At 41.7% G+C, this 23,172-nt stretch overlaps 1 protein-coding gene across 2 annotated transcripts in view; it reads left to right on the top strand.

Annotated features, from left to right (window-relative positions):
- The window catches only part of LOC124799394 (solute carrier organic anion transporter family member 74D-like), a 213,403-nt gene extending 204,068 nt beyond the window's left edge, over positions 1-9,335 (top strand). For both annotated transcript variants that reach the window (XM_047262920.1, XM_047262921.1), the window contains exons 12-14: positions 5,357-5,460; positions 7,208-7,309; positions 8,650-9,335. In XM_047262920.1, coding sequence (XP_047118876.1) covers positions 5,357-5,460; positions 7,208-7,309; positions 8,650-8,804 — 361 coding nt within the window. In that variant the 3' untranslated portion in view covers positions 8,805-9,335. The remainder of the gene's footprint in view (positions 1-5,356; positions 5,461-7,207; positions 7,310-8,649) is intronic.
- The last annotated feature ends 13,837 nt before the right edge of the window (positions 9,336-23,172 follow it).

Genomic DNA, 23,172 nt, shown 5'->3' with positions numbered 1-23,172 from the left:
GCCCCTGAGAGCACGCAGAAGTGCCGCAACAACACGAGGCGTGGACTCCACTAATGTCTGAGGCAGTGCTGCAGTGAACTGACACCTGCAGCGCTGCAGCGCTGTCCATAAATCCGTAAGAGTACGAGGGGCTGGAGATCTCTTCTGAACAGCATGTTGCAAAGCATCCCAGATATGCTCAATAATGTTAATAATGTTCGTGTCTGGGGAGTTTGGTGCCTAGCGGAAGTGTTTAAACTCAGAAGAGTGTTCATGGATCCACTCTGTAGCAATTCTGGATGTGTGGGGTGTCGCGTTGTCTTGCTGGAATTGCCCAAGTCCGTCGCATTGCACAATGGACAAAATGGTTCAAATGGCTCTAAGCACTATGGGAGTTAACATCTGAGGCCATCAGTCTACTAGACTTAGAACTACTTAAACCTAAGGAACCTAAGGACATCACACACATCCATGCCCAAAGCAGGATTTGAACCTGCGACCGTAGCAGCAGCGCGGTTCCGGACTGAAGCGCCTAGAACCTCTCGGCCACAACGGCCGGCTCACAATGGAAATGAATGAGTACAGGTGATCAGGCCGGATGCTTATGTACGTGTCACATGTCAGAGTCGAATGTAGACGTATCAGGGGTCCCATATCACTCCAATTGCACACGATCCACACCATTACAGAGCCTCCACCAGCTTGAACAGTCCCTTGCTGAAATGCAGGGCCCATGGATTCATGACGTTGTCTCCATACCCGTACGCGTCCATCCGCTCGATACAATTTAAAACGAATTTCGTCCTACCAGAAAACATGTTTACAGTCATCAACACTCCAATGACGGTGTTGATGGGTCCAGGTCAGGCGTACAGTTTTGTGTCGTGCAATCATCAAGGGTACATGAGTGAACCTTCGGCTCCGAAAGCCCATATCGATGATGTTTTGTTGAATGGTTCGCACGCTGACACTTGTTGATGGTCCACCAATGAAATCTGCACAGTTTGCTGAAGGATTGCGCTTCTGTTAGTTTCAACGATTCTTTTCCGTCGTCGTTGGCCCCATTCGTGCACGATTTTTTTCCGGCAGTAGTAATGTCTGAGACTTGATGTTTTACCGGATTCCTGATATTCACGATTCATTCGTGAAATGGTCGTATGAGAAAATCCCCACTTCATCACTACTTTGGAGATGCTGTGTCCCATCGTTCGTGCGCCGCCTGTAACATCACGTTCAAACTCACTTAAATCTTGATAACCTGCCACTGCAGCAGCAGTAAAGGATCTAGCAACTGCACCAGACACTTATCTTATATGGGCGTTGCCGTCCGCAGTGCCATATTCTGCCGTTTGCATATCTCTGTATTTGAATACGCATGCCTATACCAGTTTCTTTGGCGCTTCAGTGTAAAAAATTACTGGAAAAACACAGGGGCAAATGTAAAAGGGGAGAAGTATACAGACTAACTGTTGCGGAACATGCTTTGCAATCAGGAGACCACTGGATTCGATTTTATAAGACTCAAGTGTTGACAACCACAAACAGATACTGCGAAGGACTATAGAGAGACACCATAATGATTACTAATTTCAATTAGAAGGGTTAAGGTGTGAAATTAAATGGTATCTGGATTTCGGTGCCCTGGGGTGATAGCAACAGCTGGCGACAGCAACCGACAACGCCAATTCCGTTCGAGTTTTCCATCTTTCATCCTATCTTCCAACACTTTTGTCGCGTCTGACAGTATTACGATGTCACCGACAAACCTCAAACTTTTAGTTTTCATCCTGAACATTAATATCTTTTAAAAATTTCTCTTTGGTCTGCCTGCACAGTGCACAAATTGACCAACTATGCTGACAGGCTACTAGATGTGTCTGTCACATCCTTTCATGTCTTGCGACAAAGAAGGAGCCTCCTAGAAGATTGTGAGCCTAAAGACTGAAGACAGGCACAATCGGGCGTACCCTGGAAACGGTGAAAGTTTTCACCGGCTAATCCTTCTACCACCAGATCAAGTTAAAGTCCAAAACCAAATTAACATCAAGATGCAACGGCCTTTATCAAGACCACCCCTTGTGACGATCTCGATAAATATTGAGGGATTCTCTAGTCATAAGAGTGTTTCATTAGCAGACATGTGCCATAAGCATAAATGCGACGTATTGTTGGTGCAGGAAACACACCGGGGAGCCACCAGCCACAGACCTAAAACAGCAGGAATGGATTTGGCCATTGAAAGACCTCACGACAAGTATGGGAGTGCGATTTTCATCAGACCCGGGCTCAACGTAACATCAGCCGCAATGACAGAAGTAAATAACATTGAAGTACTTACCATTCGCGCCCAGAAGTTCTCTGTGACGTCTGTGTACAAACCACCAGATGTGGACTTTGTTTTCCATGAACCAAACAATTTTACATATGACCATATTATTTTTGTCATGGGCGATTTCAGCTGCCATGGTGAAGCATGGGGATATAATGAGACTGATGAGAATGGTGTACAGCTTGAATCCTGGACTGACACTAATGACCTACAATTCATTCATGACCCAAAACAGCCAGCATCGTTCAACAGCAGAAGATGGAGAAGGGGATATAATCCTGACAACATCTTTGTGAGTAGAAAGTTGGCAGCACAGTGCATGAAGCTTGTTGAAGAACCTATCCCAAGCACACAACACAGACCCGTCATTTGTGTTGTGAATGCCATGGTTAAACCAGAGGAGGTGCCTTTCCGAAGACGGTTTAATTTCAAAAAGGCAGACTGGCAGAAATTTAAAGAGCAATTGGACAAAGAGATTGAGAAAATCCCTCCTCGACCAGATGAGTATGGCAGATTTATCGATCTTGTGAAAGGGATCTCAAGGAAAAACATCCCAAGGGGTTGCCGTACCCAGTACATCCAGGGTCTGACCGGCAGCAGCAAGGTCTTATTTGGCAGGTACCAAAAGCTGTTCACTCAGGACCCCTTCAACAAAGATACGATGGACGCTGGGGAGGAACTAATGCAGGCTATTGCTGAGGATAAGAGATCACGGTGGTGCAAAATAGTCGAGAATCTTGAAATGAAACAAAACAGCAGACGTGCATGGAAATTACTGAAAATCTTAAGTGGAGACCCAACTGACCACCAGCAGAAGAACAACGGGGTAACAGCAAATCAGATTGCTAGCCAACTTCTGAAGAAATGGAAAACCAAAGGAAAAAGAGAAAGGGAAAGAGATACCCCAAGAACAAAAAGATTACGGACTCCTCAATGCTTCATTCACAGCAACCGAACTGGAAGACGCCATTCAGAGTATGAAACCAAATAAGGCCGCTGGAACTGATGATCTTAGAACGGAGCAGATAAAACAGTTTGGGCCCAAAGCTCGAAACTGGTTACTACAAATGATGAACACCTGTATTAAAGAGCTGAATATTCCAAAATTATGGCGGCAGGCGAGAGTGGTGGCTTTACTAAAACCTGTCAAGGAGATAAAGGACCCCAAAAATTACAGACCAGTGTCACTTCTATGCCATTTCTATAAGATACTGGAGCGGATAATTCTCAACCGGGTGGCAGAAACTATAGATGGGAAGCTCATAAAGGAACAAGCCGGTTTCAGACCAGGAAGATCTTGTTGTGGGCAAATACTTAATCTGACGCAACATATAGAATATGGATTTGAAAAAAAAAATTAATAACTGGAGCAGCTTTCATAGATCTTACTTCTGCATACGACACGGTAAACCACAGAAAGCTATTGCGCAAATTAAATAACCTCACAGGGGACTGTAGGTTGACGATGGTTATTGGTAGTCTTCTGCAGAATCGAAGATTTTATGTCTCCCTAAATGGTAAGAACAGTAGATGGCGACTGCAGAAGAATGGCTTACCACAAGGAAGTATACTTTCTCCCATCCTTTATAATGTGTACACTAATGACCAATCTATACCTCAAGATGCAAGACTGTTCGTATATGCTGATGACACGGCTGTGGTGGTCCAGGGGTCCAATTTTGATGCAACATCTGGAAATCTCTCTAGAGCGCTTGAAGAATTGGCTCAATACTACGACGCCAATCACCTCAAGCCAAACCCTGAAAAACCCAAGTATGTGTTTTCCATCTGCGCAAAAGAGATGCTTTAGTTGAGCTCGACGTTACATGGCAAGGTAAGAAGCTAAAGCACTGTCCAACACCTAAATACCTTGGGGTTGTACTTGACAGAACGCTTTCCTTCAAGCAGCATTGCCAAAACACCAAGGCTAAAGTCTGCTCCAGGAATAACATCATCCGCAGGCTGACAAACTATGAATGGGGAGCTCAACCATCAATACTGAGAACATCAGCACTTGCTGTGTGTGTTTCTGCAGCAGACTATGCAGCGCCAGTATGGGAAGCATCTGCACATGCTAAACAGGTTGATGTAAGTGTCAGTGATTCAATGCGAATTGTTACAGGCTGTCTCAGACCCACACCAACGGGTAATTTGTACCAGCTTGCTGGAATTGCCCCATCCAAGATCAGAAGGCAGGTGGCAGCAGACGCTGAGAGAACAAAGAAAGAAACAGACTCTCGACACCCACTGAATGGGCACGTCACTCAGGCTCGGAGGCTTAGGTCTAGAAATAGCTTTATTGCAAGAACCAAGATCATTGACGGTTCACAGGAAGATAATAGAGTCCGTAAATGGGAGAATGAACAAACCGCACTACAGATAATACCAAAAGAGCAAATGGCACCTGGAAACAAACTTCCTTATACAGTGTGAAGAACACTAAATAGGCTGAGGGGTGGTGTACCCAGATGCAAAACTAATCTGTGCAAGTGGGGACTGCTGACTAAAGACGACGATGTTCTTTGCGGATGCGGAGAGGTACAAGACGAGGCACATCTGCTCATGTGCCGACTACTGCCGGAGCCCTGCAGTTTTAGTGACCTGCTACCAGCCAACGACAAAGCCGTAGCGGTGGCTAACTATTGGAAAAATAAAATTTGATCTGGACACGGAAAAGTAAAGTAAATGTTTTGCGAGTCTCGTAACTGCAGTCTGTTTATGTGCGAATAGTACGTAACCTTTCGTTCTCTATATTTTATCCCTGCTATATTTACAATTTCAAGTTAACATTGTCGAAAGCTTCCCTGTGTCTACTTACGTGTGCTTGTATGTGTGTAACAAACATTCTGCAAAAATTGAAGTTCTCATAACCAAAATTGCGAATATAGAGATGTCCGTATGCATCATTCTTTACCATCATAACAAAACACTCTGTAATAATATACATGTAGTGGACCATCAAATAAAGAATTACTAAAACGATAAAAATGACCGAGTAAGGATCTTAACTCTTCTTGTCTCGCTTCACAGAGTTGTTCTCCCTTCCAGGTGTGTGAAAGAGGCGGACAAGGCGCTGTCCATCGGCTTCGCTGAGGTCCTGCTGTGCGCTCTCGCTTTCGCGCCAGGGCCCGTCGTGTACGGCGCTCTCCTCGGTAAGCTCAACCAATGCGGGCGTTTATCACTTTAAAAACTGACACAATACACACTCATTACAGACAATGTCTACTTTCTTTGTACATACACATTTTTCACTTACTAATTATCAAAATATTATATCTAAGCATGAACGTTGTGCCGGCCATTGTGACCGAGCGGTTCTAGGCGCTTCAGTCCGGAACCGCGCTGCTGCTACGGTCGCAGGTTCGAATCCTGCCTCGGGCATGGATGTGTGTGATATCCTTAGGTTTAAGTAGTTCTAAGTGTAGGGGACTGATCAGATGTTAAGTCCCATAGTGCTCAGAGCCATTTGAACCATGAACGTTAAATCCAGTTTTTATTATAAAATTATTATAAAATAAATTCAAGATTGTAATCTTAAATATGTCTGTGTTGCATGGGAATGGTTGAGGTCGGAGACCTACAACAAAGTTTATAAATTACTCTTTTCAGCTTCAGTCACGTTTTACTCCAATACTTACTGGCACGACCAGTTTCGGGTACATGCTTCCATGTATAGTCCATAAAATATCACGTCCGTGCATTCAATATTCCAAACATAGCATTATTCAGTATAATTTGATCTCCCACTTCATTAAGCTCACTTCAACTTTAAAAAATCAACTTCGCTTAATCCACAATGTATTCCACTCAGACTCAATTCGTAATAATTATCTTCATATAAACTTTCCGACTGAACACATCAAAATTAATTACTTCACTTTTTATCCACTTTATTACAGTGAAATCACACAGTTCTAAATAGCCATGTAGCAAACATTAACAACGTTGATGAGTAAGTTTGCACCCATTCGAGACTAAAGCTGAACATGAACTCACTCGATCTTTACAGTATCAATTCCATACAAAATCTTTTTCAGTTTGTAACATTCTTCTTTTTTTCCATTATTACGGTAAGGTTGGACGAGTCGCTTCGGGACGTCTTCTTTGGAACTCGACCATCGTTGTCATGTTTCTGATGGCCGGTAACTCTGACTATGTGACGACGGGAAGACCTTTCCTTCCGCCACTGCCACACCCCCGCTCGTATCATGAAACAGAAATAAACATTTCTTCCAGTATTACAGTTGTAATAACAAAATATAAAATTAATGTTCCCATATCTAAACATTATAACAAACCTACAGCTAATTACATTCCACGTGTTACGTGGCGGGAACAAATCGATGATACAGCGCTCCAAACACTGTATCGTCAGAAAATGCCCAATACCTTTCTAAGCATTTTAAGATGAAACTTGTGTTGTCACGTCATGATATTGTTAATGTTTTGGTGAAAATGAGCTATTAGTGTTATTCCTGTGCAGAAATGGAAGGTTTCGCACTGACAAGTGTAATATCGAAGGAGAATGATATGGAGATACGGCATATAGGGCGTGAACGGAGTATGTATACTGGATACATAAACGGATGTTATGCGATTTTATTGTCAGAAAAAATGTAGCATATTGGAGTTGATACAGTACAAAAACGAAGTAGATATGTTTTGATATAGCATAGTGCTGGTGTGCTAAGGTTATGGAAACGAAAGGGATAGGAGCCTTAATTAGCGAATTAATGCGGTCGATTACATCTGATAGTAGTAATTAGATAGTATGAGTCAGTTAAATTCATACTTCGAGTGAAGGTCACAAAACCTTCTGGAGAAATATTGTACGACAAATCCAGGAACATTGGCGGAACGAAAGCACATGAGTAAATCTGTCTTTTGCTGTGTTGACAGATTCAGCATGCCTGGTGTGGGGAGAGTCTTGCGGCGAGAGGGGCAGCTGCTGGCTGTATGACGGAAAGACGCTGCGCTATCTGCTCAACTTCACGGCAGCAGGTGAGGTCGCCGGATACTTCAAGCTGTTCTTTGTTCCTTTCTTTCCTCGTAGTATAATTTTGATGTTTGTTGCAACCGTAGAGACAGCATGAAGCCAACGGGCATGAAACAAGTAATACTGGCACACTTTACGCATTTTGCTGTTAGAATGCCGAAGCTGCTTTTGGAAATATCAGCGAGGAAGAAAAGCATACAGCCACACTATAAAATGATTCAGTCATTTACAGCAGCTCTTACATTATTTTCAAAGTCTATGCACCTTAAATACTCGAGGAAGAGTTTTACTTTGCACAATTCATCATAGAAGTCTGCTTCGATGTTTAACATTGTGGACCATGCACCAGATTATATATATATATATATATATATATATATATATATATATGAGATAGAGATTAGGTCCAAGGGAAGCAGGAGAAAAGAAAATGGTGCATTAACTGTAATGCTTATAGAGTTATTGTTATGTCTCTTATGGCAAGGAGTCCAATTTCATTTAACTGCTGTAATGTGTGTTGGCAGAGAAAATATGTATACTGCCATAGTTTAGGTTTGTTAGCTCAACAAAAATAAATATTACCTTCCAAAAGAAATTAAAGGACCCTATTTTATAAATAGCTTTTAAAAACGAAATACAATTTCTTCACAATCTGAATTATTAATGAAGAGTCTTTACAGTATTAGTCACACCGATAAGTGTAGAAGTATTGTGACACTGTACCACGTTGTTCTTTCGCACAAAAGATGAGCCATTTGAACCATTTTTGTCTGTCATGTTTTCATCAGTCTGGCTCACAGTTCAGCGTCTCATATACCAATGAAGCATCAATATACCATAATTTCTTGTTTCCTGTGAAATACAATGACGACATGTCCCAGAATATGACGCCGTAAAAAGTCAATAAAAGAAAGAAAACCACCCAAGTTCGGTTATTTTACATTTTAAACTCTCAAGTGTGCTGTTACCCACGAACGTAGAAATCAGTGAGTTTTTATGTTTGAGGAAGTTAATGTGTTACAAAGTGCTGTCAGGGTACCCACTCACAAATATGGCAAGACCAATTTTCCTCTCTTGAACATATGTTGATAAGGTTATCAGGTGTTGCACAGTGTCAAATTGAATGTTGTGCTTTTATCTAATTTTGATGAAAATCCACTATCACAGAACCAGTTAACACCATTCAAGAAAGATTCATTTATTTACCTTCGTCTTGAAGTATTTTGACTAGACTTTAGTGCAATTCCATCGCTAGTACAAAAAAAAGTTTATTTAACACGATGGTGTAGTCAGTACCTTTTTGTTTTGTGTGCAATACGAAGTAACAGGAGACACGATTTTGCAGGCTTCCTGATAGCGGGCACGTTGTTGGACGTGGGCGTGTGGTACCACGTGAAGGGCCTCCAGATCTACGACGAGGACTACCACGAGAAGAAGCGCAGCAAGTCCCACCAGTCCGAGGCGTCGGACAAGCCCCACGACGCCGTGGACGTCACGTAGCCACGCCCACACCACGCCATCGCCGCATACAACTCGCCGCCGCTCAACTCAAGACAATGGCGGCAACGCACTTCGCCGGCGTGCCTTTCGTACAGATCAGCACGCCTCTAGTCTACGACAAAACACCCGGATTTTCCGCGTGATTTCATATTGCTGGATTCTGCAGCGTCTTTGGACGTCGGAACCTACGTGTCCACCACCTCCGTGGGTGGCATTTTTGCATCCTGTAGTGCATGGAAATGCCGTGTGATATTATTTATAGAAGTTTGGACACGTGATAGTTCATTAATTTATTCAATAAAGTATAACACTATTTTTATACTTGACCGACGAACTAGCCGAATTCAGGCAACGAACAAAAAGGCGAAAATGTGAAGGATCAGCTTGAAGGAGAAATGCGAATAAGTGTGATTCTATAAAAGAAGAACTTGTTTCAGTGATCTCCCAACTTCTGTTCACAGACGTTTAGCGAACACGTTTTAGAATATGTAAGGGAACGAACTATTGTTTTTTTTCCATCATGTTAATTAAGAATCCTAAGTTATTGTGAAATTCGTCCTCTTGTTTTGTGATAAACATTTTTCAAGTAACAAACTTCTTTGGCTGGATTTCTTTTTTACTTCTTTCAGATATTGTAGTGTTGGCAGTTAGCCAACACTACGCACACTAATTGAGAGAGGAGACCGAAATGCACGCGTTAAAACTCACGCAGGCTGGCGTGAGGTCTGAAACAGGATACGTAATGAATGCTATAAAGAAAAGTACGTAGCTGCTGGAATACTTAACTTTAATCCACAATTGGTGAACATTGGTCTTGTTGATACAGTATATGCTTCATTAGATACATAGCAAAGGATAATTGGCGCCTTGCTAGGTCGTAGCAATTGACTTAGCTGAAGGCTATGCTAACTATCTTCTCGACAATTGAGAGCGTAATTCTCTGTGAACCTTTCCTAGCAAAGTCGGCTGTACAACTGGGGCGAGTGCCAGTACGTCTCTCTAGACCTGCCGTGTGGTGGCGCTCGGTCTGCTATCACTGACAGTGGCGACACGCGGGTCCGTCGTATACTAGCGGACCGCGGCCGATATAAAAGCTACCACCTAGCAAGTGTGGTGTCTGGCGGTGACACCACAGATATAATGCAATTACCATAAAAATCTGTCTTTACTATAACATACTTGCTACATCGCATGCAGTGTAACAAACTTCTGATTTTTTCGTTAACATAAAACCTGGCTTCAGAATCTTTCTGTCTCTATATTGATAGAAATGACGTAATATGCTTTTAAATAACGTCAGTTAACTACTAAATAACGACATATACCTTCTTTGTTCTACTTCAAATTCCAGGCCAAGAGCTTGAGTTAGAAGACATTTTTTATGATCGATATATTTACAACTAACATTTAGTCACTATGTGAAACTTAAATTTTGTAGCAGTCGGTTGTTCAAATGTGAATATTCGTTTCCCATTAGAATAATTACATTCAAAACATCTCATTTATGCAAAAACAATGTGAGCAACGTTCTGATGAAGAAACAATTTTTAGCTGTGTTGTCTTACATCTAAGAAATTGATTTTGATCCCTGTGTACGATTCTTCAAAATTTACACCAATTACGGAGAAAACACATGACACTGGTGTAAGAAAGTGAATCAGTAATTTAAGTTACGAAAGTTCCGATGAATTTGAACTCGTCTAAACATTAAAAATATTTATTCCAATAGGCACAGTCCTTTGATAAAATGCGATTTCTGTACTATTTGTAGCGGAAGAAAATGAGCCTTATTTTTTTCAACAATTATTGTTTGACAGACAGCAGATTAATTTCGCGATACTAGGTAGTGACAGAGATCATGAATCACAAAAAGCAACAATTAAAACTGTTGAAAATAAATTCGAGTATTAATGTCAATATGCACGGTATAAATGGTATAAGAACAGATATTTTTATACGTGGTACCTCAATATGTACACACAGCAGGGTGTCGTTTGTTTTTTTCTCTGCGTCGAACATCACATAATTTACTAGCTGATGTTTTCTGCATAGGCATAACTGCACCATTAAGTGGACTACAACTGTCAGTACAGACAAACCGTCACCCACACCTCAATGCCTGCCACCCAGCGGTGCATAAGCGTTAACGGTTTGATTTTGTCACTTGTAGGTGGAGATACTAGCCAACCTAAAAAATAAGACTTGTAATAGCTATAATTACTAGTCTACAAATTTGATGTCGTTCAGCACACCGTCCTCAGTCAACAAAAGATATATCTGCATTTACACCCATTGTACCATGTATAATAAGTGAGGTATGAGCTTATTCAGAAATATGTCGTGATCAACATACCCAAGATAACGAGATCTAAAAATACAGTTCGTAGATGAGTCTAGGGAACTATTGGGTACCAATACTGACAGTGGAAGGGCTGGGAGTTGTAAGTATCTTCCCCTAAGCAACAAATTAATTACAATTTGGTCCATAGCCACAATTTCTTTACATATATTAAATATCTTTGGGTTTAAGATACAACAATAGTAAAAATAAAAATATTCTGAGAAGCAAAAATTCAGACACCGAAACTAACTGAGGTCTTCTGATTCCATGAATGCTGTGTTACTGGTGCTACACAACCCATCGTCCAGCATGTTCCATCCTTTGCTCAGCTTAGTTGACCCAAGCACCAAATTGTTATTTAGCTCACGTTAATTCACCACCAGCTTTAATCTGCCAGAAGTCTTTGGCACCCCCGGTTTTGATTTGCCAGAAGCTTTCAGAACAAAGAAAATAGGTGTTGCCTAGGGTGTTTTGGGAGAGTGAATGACGTCCTTTTGTAACTTTTTCTCTTCGAGCCTCTTCAATTCTTTCACACAGGGAGCTGATTTTCTCGCCGGAACTGTATCTGTTAGCCCAGTCTTGTACTGAATCATATTCTTTAACCCCATTTTATTAGTCACAAGATCTGAATTCACCACGTAACAAAAATGGTTCCATGGGACTTAACATCTGAGATCATCGGTCCCATAGACTTAGATCTACTTAAACGTAAATAACCTAAGGACATCACATACACCCATGCCCGAGGCAGGATTCGAACCTGTGACCGTAGCGGTCGCGCGATTCCAGACTGAAGCGCCTAGAACCGCTCGGCCACAGCGGCCGGCACCACGTAACACTTGCAGCCATTTCTTCACTTGCAGCCATTTCTTCTCACACAGTGGCAAATAATTCAGCTGAACACCATCAGCACCTTGCTTAACCTGGCTAGAAGCTAACGGATACTCCATATGTACAAAAAGCGAAAGGTGCGTTGTTCACAATACCTGTAAAGTAAAACATGCAAGCGTGTTCGCCCAAATCTCGAAACAGGAAGAGGCGGGGCTCCCCTGCAAGATATACCTGGAAACCCTATCAGGTCCCGGTGGTGCGCTGCGGCATCCTGGCCGCTTGGTCGGATTCGAGAGAGACGCAGTCGCCCAGATTCAGGCAAGTAGACGCGTCCAGGGCGACCATCCGTGCTCCCAACTCAGCTTGCCGCTGCCGGCAGAGACCCGGGAACATGCTGTCGTGGCATCGCCGCCGGGAGGCAACACGCGGCCATCGGCGGTGACCGGCAGCCCCGGCGCCAGCGCCACAGAGGGGCAAATCCTCAATAGGTTGCCGAAGCGGGCTCTCAAATACTTGGTGATGACGATAAGGTCGAAATTAGTCAACATCAAATTAAAAGTGTTGCTTAAACTTTCAGTCACAGTAGACTCCTGCCTTCATTTAATTTAACATTAAGCAATGTCAGATGGCAGATCAGCAAAATCAGTGTAACCTGCAATAAAGCAGAAGTCTGTCTATTAAACGGAAGTGTTTCACATTGGCAGTCCTTAGCACAGGACACACAGCACATACGCATAGGCACTGCACGTACACTCCAGCCATAAGAATTCTGCAGGCTCCAGGGAAAAAACCGACCGGGACAGTCCTGACGTAATTCCTCTGTGTAATTGGTGGCCCTTTCCCTGTGTTGTTTTCCCAGCACTCGACGTTAAATCCTCAGCTTTCTGGGGTCGCGGTTCGCAGTGTTAGGGCACCAAGTACCTGGCACTGCTTGTAGATGTCACACTCAGAAAGGCAAAAAGCCCTAAATAAAGAAAGTAGCCAACTTTTTATGTGTGAGCACAGCCATTGGTCAGCTGAAGGTCACGTGGTACAAGGCAGATATTTTAGAACCAACTAGTGCATGAAGGTAAGTGGGAGAATTGATCTGAGGTTAACTTACTATGTAGGGGTGTGTGAAACATATAGGCTCATTTTATATTAAATTACGAGTCTAACAAAACGTGTCTACATCTACATTTACATCTACATGGATACTCTGCAAATCACGTTTAAGTGCCTGGCAGAGGGTTCATCGAACCACCTCCACAATTCTCTATTATTCCAATCTCGAACAGCGCGCGGAAAGAACGAACACCTATATTTTTCCGTACGAGCTCCAATTTCCCTTATTTTATCGTGGTGATTGTTGCTCCCTATGTAGGTCGGTGTCAACAAAATACTTTCGCATTCGGAGGAGAAAGTTGGTGGTAGGAATTTCGTGAGAAGATTCCGTCGCAACGAAAAACCTCTTTCTTTTAATGATGTCCAGCCCAAATCCTGTATCATTTCAGTGATACTCTCTCCCCTATTTCGCGATAATACAAGACGTGCTGCCCTTCTTTGAACTCTTTTGACGTACTCTGTCAGTACTAAAATATGGCTCTGAGCACTATGGGACTCAACTGCTGAGGTCATTAGTCCCCTAGAACTTAGAACTAGTTAAACCTAACGAAGCTTAGGACATCACAAACATCCATGCCCGAGGCAGGATTCGAACCTGCGACCGTAGCGGTCTGGCGGTTCCAGACTGCAGCGCCTTTAACCGCACGGCCACTTCGGCCGGCTGTCAGTACTAAGTGGTAAGTATCCTACATCGCGCAGCAGTATTCTAAAACAGGACGGACAAGCGTAGTGTAGGCAGCCTCCTCAGTAGATCTGTTACATTTTCTAAGTGTCCCACCAATAAAACGCAGTCTTTGGTTAGCCTTCCCCCACATCTTTTTCTGCTTATTCATTCCAATTTAAGTTGTTCGTAATTGTAATTCCTAGGTATTTAGTTGAATTAACGGCCTTTATATTTGACTGATTTATCGTGTAACCGAAGTTTAACGAATTCCTTTTTGCACTCATGCGGATGACCTCATACTTTTCGTTACTTAGAGTCAGCTGCCAATTTTCGCACCATTCAGATATCTTTTCTAAATCATTTTGCAGTTTGTTTTGATTTTCTGATGACTTTATTAGTCGATAAACGACAGCGTCGTCTGCAAACAGCCGAAGACGGCTCCTCAGATTGTCTCCCAAATCGTTTATATACTCTTAGATAAGGAACAGCAAAGAGCCTATAACACGAACTTGAGGAACGCCAGAAACCACTCCTGTTCTACTCGATGACTTTCCGTCAGTTACTACGAACTGTGACCTCTCTGACAGGAAGTTACAAATCCAGTCAAATAACTGAGACGATATTCCATAAGCACCCAATTTCACTATAAGCTGCTTGTGTGGTACAGTGTCAAAAACCTTCTGGAAATCCAGAAATACGAAATCGATCTGAAATCCCTTGTCAATAGCACTCAACACTTCATGCGAATAAAGAGCTAGTTGTGTTTCACAAGAACGATGTTTTCTGAACACGTGTTCACTGTGTGTCAATAGACCGTTTCCTTAGAGGCAGTTCATAATGTTCGAACACAATATATGTTCTAGAATCCTGCTGCATATCGACGTTAATGATATGGGCCTATAATTAAGTGAATTACTCCTACTACCTTTCTTGAATATTGGTGTGAACTGTGCAACTTTCCAGTCTTTCGGCAAGCGAACGGTTGTATATGATTGTGAAGTATGGAGCTAATGCGTCAGCAACTCTGAAAGGAACATAATTGGTTCTGGACCAGAAGACTTGCTTTTATTAAGTTATTTAAGTTGTTTCAATACTCCGGGGATATTTACCTCTACGTTACTCATGTTGGCAGCTGTTCTTGTTCGGATTCTGGAATATTTACTTCGTCTTCTTTCGTGAAGGCATTTCGGAAGGCTGTGTTTAGTAAATCTGCTTTGGCAGCACTGTCTTCGATAGTATCTCCACTGTTATCGCGCAGAGAAGGCATTGATTGTTTCTTGCCACTAACATATTCCACATACGACCAGAATCTCTTTGGATTTTCTGCCAGGTTTCGAGACAAAATTTCGTTGTGGAAACTGTTATAAGCCTATCGCACTGAAGTCCGCGCTAAATTTCGAGCTACTGTAAAAGGTCGCCAATCTTGGGGATTTTGCGTCTGTTTAAATTTGGCATGTTTGTTTCGTTGTTTTGGCAACAGTGTTCTGACACTTTTTGTGTACCAAGGATGATCAGCTCCGTCGTTTGTAAACTTATTTGGTATAAATCTCTCAATTGCTGCCGATACTATTTCTCTGAATTCAAGCTACATCTGGTCTACACTTACATCATTAATTTGTAAGGAGTAGAGATTGTCTCTCAGGAAGGCGTCAAGTGAATTTTTATCTGCTTTTTTTAATAAGTATACTTTCTGTTCGTTTTTGGAAGATTTGGGGGTTACGATATTCAATCTCGATACGACAACTCTGTGTTCACTAATCGCTGTATCCACTTTGATGCTCGTTATTAACTCAGGATTATTTCTTGCTAAGAGGTCAAGTGTGTTTTCACAACCGTTTACTATTCGCCTGGGCTCATGAACTAACTGCTCGAAATAATTTTTCGGAGAATGTGTTTAGCAGAATTTCGGATGTTGTTTTATGCGTACCTCCGGAATTAAACTTTTTTTTTTTTTTGCCAACATATCGAGGGTAAATTAAAGTCACCACCAACTATAATCGTATGAGTCGGGTACGAGTTTGAAATCAAACTCAAGTTTTCTTTGAACCTTTCAGCAACTGTATCATCTGCATTGGGAGGTCGGTAAAAGGATCCAATTATTATTTTATTTCGGTTTCCAACAATGACCTCTGGCCATACTAACTCACAGGAACTATCCACTTCAATTTCGCGACACGGTAAACTAATTGTAATAGCAACAAACATGCCACCGCCAACCTTGTTTATCCTATCCTTTCGGAACACCGTTAGGTTCTTCGCAAAACTTTCGGCTGAGCTTATCTTCGGCTTTAGCCAGCTTTCAGAGCCTGTAACGACTTGAGCATCAGAGCTTTCTACTAGCGCTTGGAGCTCTGGTCAACTTGTCTGTGTTGAAGAATGCCGCAGTGTTGTGTAGAAAACTGTGATTCAAGGCCAGACGGTGGTAGCAGGTTTTCTCGAATTCCACAAGGCGAAATGATTACGGGAAGTTGCAAAATACGGCTGCATCGAATTTTAAGGAAAGATACATTTCCGTAGGGATCTGTTGGGCTACGTGAAACAAATAAACATTTCCCTCATTCTGAATAACTTAACAATGAACTTATACAGGGCGTTCAGAAATTCTAGGTTACAAATTTTTAGGACTTGTAGAGGGATGGCCGGCCGAAGTGGCCGTGCGGTTAAAGGCGCTGCAGTCTGGAACCGCAGGACCGCTACGGTCGCAGGTTCGAATCCTGCCTCGGGCATGGATGTTTGTGATGTCCTTAGGTTAGTTAGGTTTAACTAGTTCTAAGTTCTAGGGGACTAACGACCTCAGCAGTTGAGTCCCATAGTGCTCAGAGCCATTTGAACCATTTTTGTAGAGGGTTGTGAATAAATAATATTTGGAATAGGAACACATATCCGGAAATGTCATCTAACGACGTTCACTGTTTAAAAGTACGTAACTTGCAAACTAATTGACGGAGTTGTCTCATTTTTGGTGAAAGTGTAGCTTAAAGTGCAACTTAAACATATAACTGTAGGTGTTCGAAATGGTCACCATTAACATCCACACACAAACGATTCCGCCGAACTGCATCACGAACTACTGACTGCAATGTGTTCAGTTGGATATTTGCACATGAATGTACGATGGATTCTCGAAATTCATCCAATGTGCGTGGCTTTTGTCGATAAACGACGTCCTTTAGTGTTCCTCACAGGTAAAAGTCCAGAGGAGTTAGGTCTGGGGAACGTGGTGGATACTCCACAGCACCTCTACGGCCTATCCATCTTACTGGTAGATTTTCGTTGTGTTACGCCCTAACACGATTTTGGTAGTGGGTTGGGGCACCATCTTGTTGAAAGTAAACTCTTCCGTCTCCATACAAGTCTCGAATGGCAGGTAAAATGGATGTCTGAAGCTTCTGAAGATACACCTCACCAGTAACTGTGCCGTCAAAGAAGAATGCTCCAATCAAGCCCCGGTAAGACAACATACACCACACATTTACTCCTGGCGGATTCACGGCTTTGTCTACATGGACGTTCCGATTTTCGGCGGCCCAGTAGATGCAGTTGTTGCGATTTACTGTACCATTGAGTTTGAACTGTGCCTCATCAGACCACGCAATCATCTCTGCAAACTCTTCATCGTTGCGGACCATGTTAGTAAGCCACTCGCAGTACTCCATTCTACGATCTGGGTCGTCCTCGTTCACTGCGTGTAGCAATCGTGGGATGTAGAACTTCCACTTTGCTGTCTTCAAAATTCACCGAACACTTGAGCGACTCACTCCAGTTACACGGGCACACTGTCTCACAGACTTCTGTGGTGATCCATTGAATTGTTGTAACACACGACGGGAGTTAGCTGGACTTGTTACTGTTACAGGTCGTCCAGATCGTTGTTTGTATAGACCTTTAACACAGCCTTCGGTTTCAAATTTGTCTCGAATGCGACGAATCGTTAAACGCGTCGGTGGCTCTGTTTGATACTCATTTCGCCTTTGCCGTTGAACCTCATTAATGTTTTCGTACTGAAAATACCACTTCAAAACTGACTTCCTTTCATCGAATGTAAGCCTTGCGCCAGCCATGTTACTCGGTGCAATTAAGAACAAAGCACTGACTATCTGGCGACTGTCATCTGACAAAACAAAACAACGCAATACAACGCTTGTGTGGCGATTGCCGGAACTACGAACTATCACACTACCAAATATGAGACAACTCCGTCAATTAGTTTGCCAGTTATGGACTTTTAAACAGTGGATACATTTTTTGGTTCAAATGGCTCTGAGCACTATGGGACTCAACATCTGAGGTCATCAGTGCCCTAGAACTTAGAACTACTTAAACCTAACTAACCTAAGGACATCACACACATCCATGCCCGAGGCAGGATTCGAACCTGCGACCGTAGCAGTCACGCGGTTCCGGACGGAAGTGCCTAGAACCGCACGGCCACCGCGGCCGGCTACATTTGTTTTTTTCATCCCTCTGCATATGTATACAAAGGGTGATTCCATGATGATATTATAAACTTTCAATGTGATGGAAACGGATAAATGTATCACTTTGAGGTAAAGGTCACTGGCTCGGAAGCGAACGAGTCGAAAACTACGAGCAAAAAATCATTCTGATACCTCTGAAAGTGGAATACATGTACAGGTAGTGTTATTACTAAGTATGTATGGTATGCAACTTTCAGAAGTGGTAGTACGGACCAAAACGAAAAAAAATGTTCAGTAAATACGGGCTCTGAAACGCATACCTGAAGAGCCTATGAGCACTTGTTCATCTTCGCTAATGTGAAACACATCTCATCTATTGAACAAATTAGAGCACACGTTCACCAGACATTTTTTATTGCTTTTATCCACGCTGCCACCTATGAAAGTTGCCTATCCTACAATATTAGCAACAACAGTACAAGTATTCCACTGTCAGAGGTAACAGAACGCTTTTCACTTGTAACTTTCGAGTCGTTCGTTTCCGGTTATTGCTGCAGCTTATTGCTGTCAAAGTATTTTCGTCCCAGTCGTGATGGCAATTATCAGACATAGAATACTTAATTCCTCATCGTCTACCCAGAACACAGGCGGACTTGTGATGAGTCACAAGGCAACAACGATTCAACTGTTCCTGTGAGTGAAAACTTGGACACAAGTAGATAAGACTTCACACGAGGAAGAACAGTTTCAGAATTATCTAGCCGGGAAAATTGGTAAACAAGTTAACCAGAAATACGTTTTATGTGATGTCTACTATGTACATCTTTCAGCAAGCGAGTAGCCTGAAAAAAGGAAAAGTTCGTACATTAATCTAACTCAAAATTACATGACCTACGACAACAGAATGTGTATCGGAAGCAGTGATAAACATTATTCAAATGGCAGCAACCGTTTTCCGTCTCAGTGAAAAACAAATTTTGGAATCGAAGTTGACGCTTCAAGTACTGGTTTCAAGTACTGGAGAGAGATGCATGTAAAGCAGCCTGAAACCTCTCTCATAGCATTCCGTCTTGGTCACACTGTCACAGAGAAAATTGTATACATATTTTTGACAAAAGAGTGTATATTTTTTTGAGATACTATCGACAGCTCCAAGAATCAACACCGTAATTCTAAATTGTAAATTTTGCGGGAAACGATAGCGAATTCACGCCATTGGTTTTAGCCAATAGCGTGCGCGGGATACCGATCATGTGTGTGAACGCTGGAGTGTTCTGCGGTGCCGAACACAGTTGCTTCTCTCTCTTGTAATCCAGACCTCGAGCATAACAGACGTCTTTTCGGAAGGCGGAGCCTCTGGCTCTGCTTTTCACGACCGGCCACCAACGTAAGTTAACATGAACCGCTTCTCCTTCCGTTGCCCATTTCAATTAATTGTTCGACCCCCTAGACTGGCCTAAACCTGCTAACTTCCGACCCTAGGCACGCCCCTTGTACACCGGATATCGAAATGCATTCTCTTTATTGTACCTAAACTCATGTTTTGTTATTTAACGGCAGCCCTGGACGCCCACTTTCAAATCCTGACCGCTCGACCTCTTGCACACTGCCCCCACGAGGCATATGCAACAATCGCCTCCCCTTCTAGTCCACTCCTCTTCTGGCACACCAACTACTCCTACCCCACCGCTGCTATGCACGAATCCACCATCCTTATACCATCACGTTCCTAACCTCCTCACCAGCCAAACTTTTCCCATGGCAGGTCCTTCCGGGTTCTAGTGACAGGAAAGTGCTTCTTTCAGACATCACTGTTTTGGCAACGTGTTTTAAATGTTTTAAATGTGCGATTAATGTGTTTCATTTTACCTTCTATTACACTATTTTTAACTACCAGTGCAAGAAGTCATCTATCCTATATCCAAAAACTTGCATAATATTTTTCCATCTTTAAAAAATTTTAAATTCAGTGTAAGCATCTCCGCTACTTGTTTCCTGTTCCTTCGTCTAATTTAATTTCTTGCTGTCAATTGGATGAATAGCGGGTTGTCTGACAGGCCAAGCCCCACACCTCGCCGATATGAGACGCGGGGAAATGAAATAACAGTAAAGAAAAAAAGAGAAAACTGCCTGCTGATTTTGCCACCACCGGCTGAGCGGGCCGGGATCTCCACGATTATCACAGCATATGTATCTTCCTTTATCGTTGTTATTATAGAAACCTCATTAGCTCACACCTAAACCACCTGTGATAACGTTAAACTTCTATAGAGCTAAGTTTTTTTGCGTAATGTGGTATTGCCTTTTTTTTAGTTTGTACCACAGTCTTTGTGCTTCACTTTGGCGCTGAACGGTAATGTTAACCTCCTAACGTGCCACCATCAGAGCAACGATTGCGAAGTGATGCTCGCGTGTGACGGACGAAACCGGATATAACATCAAACTGCTGCTGGTTTCTCTGCTCATTATTTATGAGAACAACGGTCGCTATGCCTCCTGCAAGCCATACCTGCGTTTGCTAATTCCGATGGGGAGAACATCAGTAGTATTATTAATGGTTCCAAACGGCCAAATACTTCGAAGGATAATATTACTTTGTACACTTGCAGCGTAATGACCGTGGCAGGTCTCTCGAGATTACTTTAGCGACGCATTGCGCTTCTGCCGTAAAAACAAAGCAAGTAAATTTCTCTGTTAGTAATATAAGGTGAAAGGTTAAAACACGTTTTTCCTATCTGCACAGAGACGCCACAGTAGAATGTATGTGTTGTACATACTGAAAGTGAACATTGGCTTTGATCCGTGAAGTACACTGGTAACATTTTATTGCTCCTATATTATTTTTTTGGAATGTAGGTTGTAGTGGCTCTCTGATCTTTAGCGTAACCCAAAGTCTAAGTAAGGCTGGAAGAAGACAGTTTGGTTGTTAGAATTCTCAGTTGTAGTGCCTTTGTCTGAGGTCTAGGTTAAATTGAAATTCGTCAGTTCGGTAGATATTTGACGTAGCCAGCAAATATTCTGTCATCTAAAATATTGTAGTTCTTATTATGACCTGCATTTCATGCGGATTTGATTTCGAGCAGTCGTCTCTGTAGGTCATCTTGATGATGTTATGGGTCAATCATGAGCGATAGCAGACGGATGGCATCGATAGATTCAACACATAAAAGATGACATTAAAACGTGTTTTCGAAACTTTTTGCGGCCTGGTTCTTAACGGCACAATTGTTTTCCGCTTGTCGCCATAAACTGATCATGAAAACGTCCTCAACCACCAGCTCTCGAACTTGCTATCTCTGAGCTGAAGACAACTACTTAGGCAAGTACTGTACTATATACTTACACTTGAAGGAAGATTTGAATTTTATGTCCTGTCGAGATCAAAATCATTAGAGCACTAGATAAGTTGGAGGAGGAAACAACAATTTTGTTGTTAAAAAAAAACAGAATTCAGCTCAAATTACTTAGCGGGAAACCTAAAACAGGTTGGCCAGTCTTAATTTTGAATACCGCTCCAAACAATGGTCTCCTATTTGGGAGAATCGAGTGTAAATTAGCCTACAACCAAACGAGATAGAAAAATAGCCTCAAGGGTACTACATGGATAATTTGTGACCTACGGATTAAATGTCGAACATACAAAGCATCTGAAAAAGAAAAAGATAGTTATTTGATCCTTGGATCCTTTTGCACGATATATCATTATGATGTGGAACGTCATTCTTGAAAGCTGACCATGTACAGATGAGTTCACATATTATTAACAGAAACGATATTTAGTCTAATAACACAGATAACAATGTATCACATTTTCACTAAATAATATGCAAGTTTCCAAATCAAAAATTTTCTAAGGAATGTAAGGAACTACCCAAAAGGAACTTTTTAGTTTACTTTCAAATTTAGCTGTACTACCTGCCAGGCAGTTAATATCATGGAGTACTGATCAACCATTTTCTCTGTCTCATTATTCAGCCAGTTTTAAAGTAGTCATTTTCTATGAAGAGTAATAGACATCATTTATTCTTCCAGTATTTTGATTGTGGATGCAATTACTTACATGCATTAGTTATGGATGTTATTACTTGTGTGGTTCTCTTGTATTATTTACAACTTTCATGAGAGAAACTACTTACTGTGATGCTGTACTTAAAATACTCAATGTCTAAAGCAGTTTATCTATAAGCTGATCAAGATTGAGCATGAAATATGATTTCTATGGCACACTTTTCTGCAATGGAGGATAACAGGAGAATACAATTCAGTATGATATTACTGAATAAAGATAGCACAGGATGTAACCTACTAATTTGTCTCTCTCCAGGGCTACCAGTAACACAAAGTATTGACATAGATGAACTGAGTTGTTAAGCAACTCTGATTTTTTTTACTTAAAATTTTCATGAATATGTATATCCAAAAACTGGAATAACTGGTTTTATACTTTATATTCTTTGATGCGCAGAACTACACATGATACGTTTTCCTAAAATTAAGGGAGAGAAAATTTGCAGAAAAACATATCTGCAATAAAACATATTTGCAGACAAACAATAATGTTTCTAAACACATTAATTAGCATGTCCTCCATTGCTGTATATCTACTATGACTGACTAAAAAAGATATGCCATTAGCAAAACATAATTAATTATTATTTATGTTTATTAGTCATTTAACATAAAAGAGAAGTAACAGATGTACAAGTATTGAATCTTGCGTAACTCAGTGACTTCCACCCAATCACAAAAATATCCTCAGTCCAGAGTTGATGCATGTGACGTATTAATTTCTTTTGCCAAGAATGGGGCGTGCCATGTGTCAGCTATATCACTGGTTAAAACTTCTTTGTATATAACAAAATCTCATCCCTCACTAATAAATTACAAAAAAGGTTACTTTTGGGGTCCCTCGTGGAAAAAACGCTCGGAAGAATAAAAAGGGAAAAATTAAAATCGAAATAGATCAAAAAGAAGGATTAAAAATTATATGTGTTCAAATAAATACTTACT

Source organism: Schistocerca piceifrons, chromosome 1 (genome assembly GCF_021461385.2).
Source record: "Schistocerca piceifrons isolate TAMUIC-IGC-003096 chromosome 1, iqSchPice1.1, whole genome shotgun sequence".
Classification (NCBI taxonomy): domain Eukaryota; kingdom Metazoa; phylum Arthropoda; class Insecta; order Orthoptera; family Acrididae; genus Schistocerca; species Schistocerca piceifrons.
This window is presented reverse-complemented; position numbering and strand designations above follow the sequence as displayed.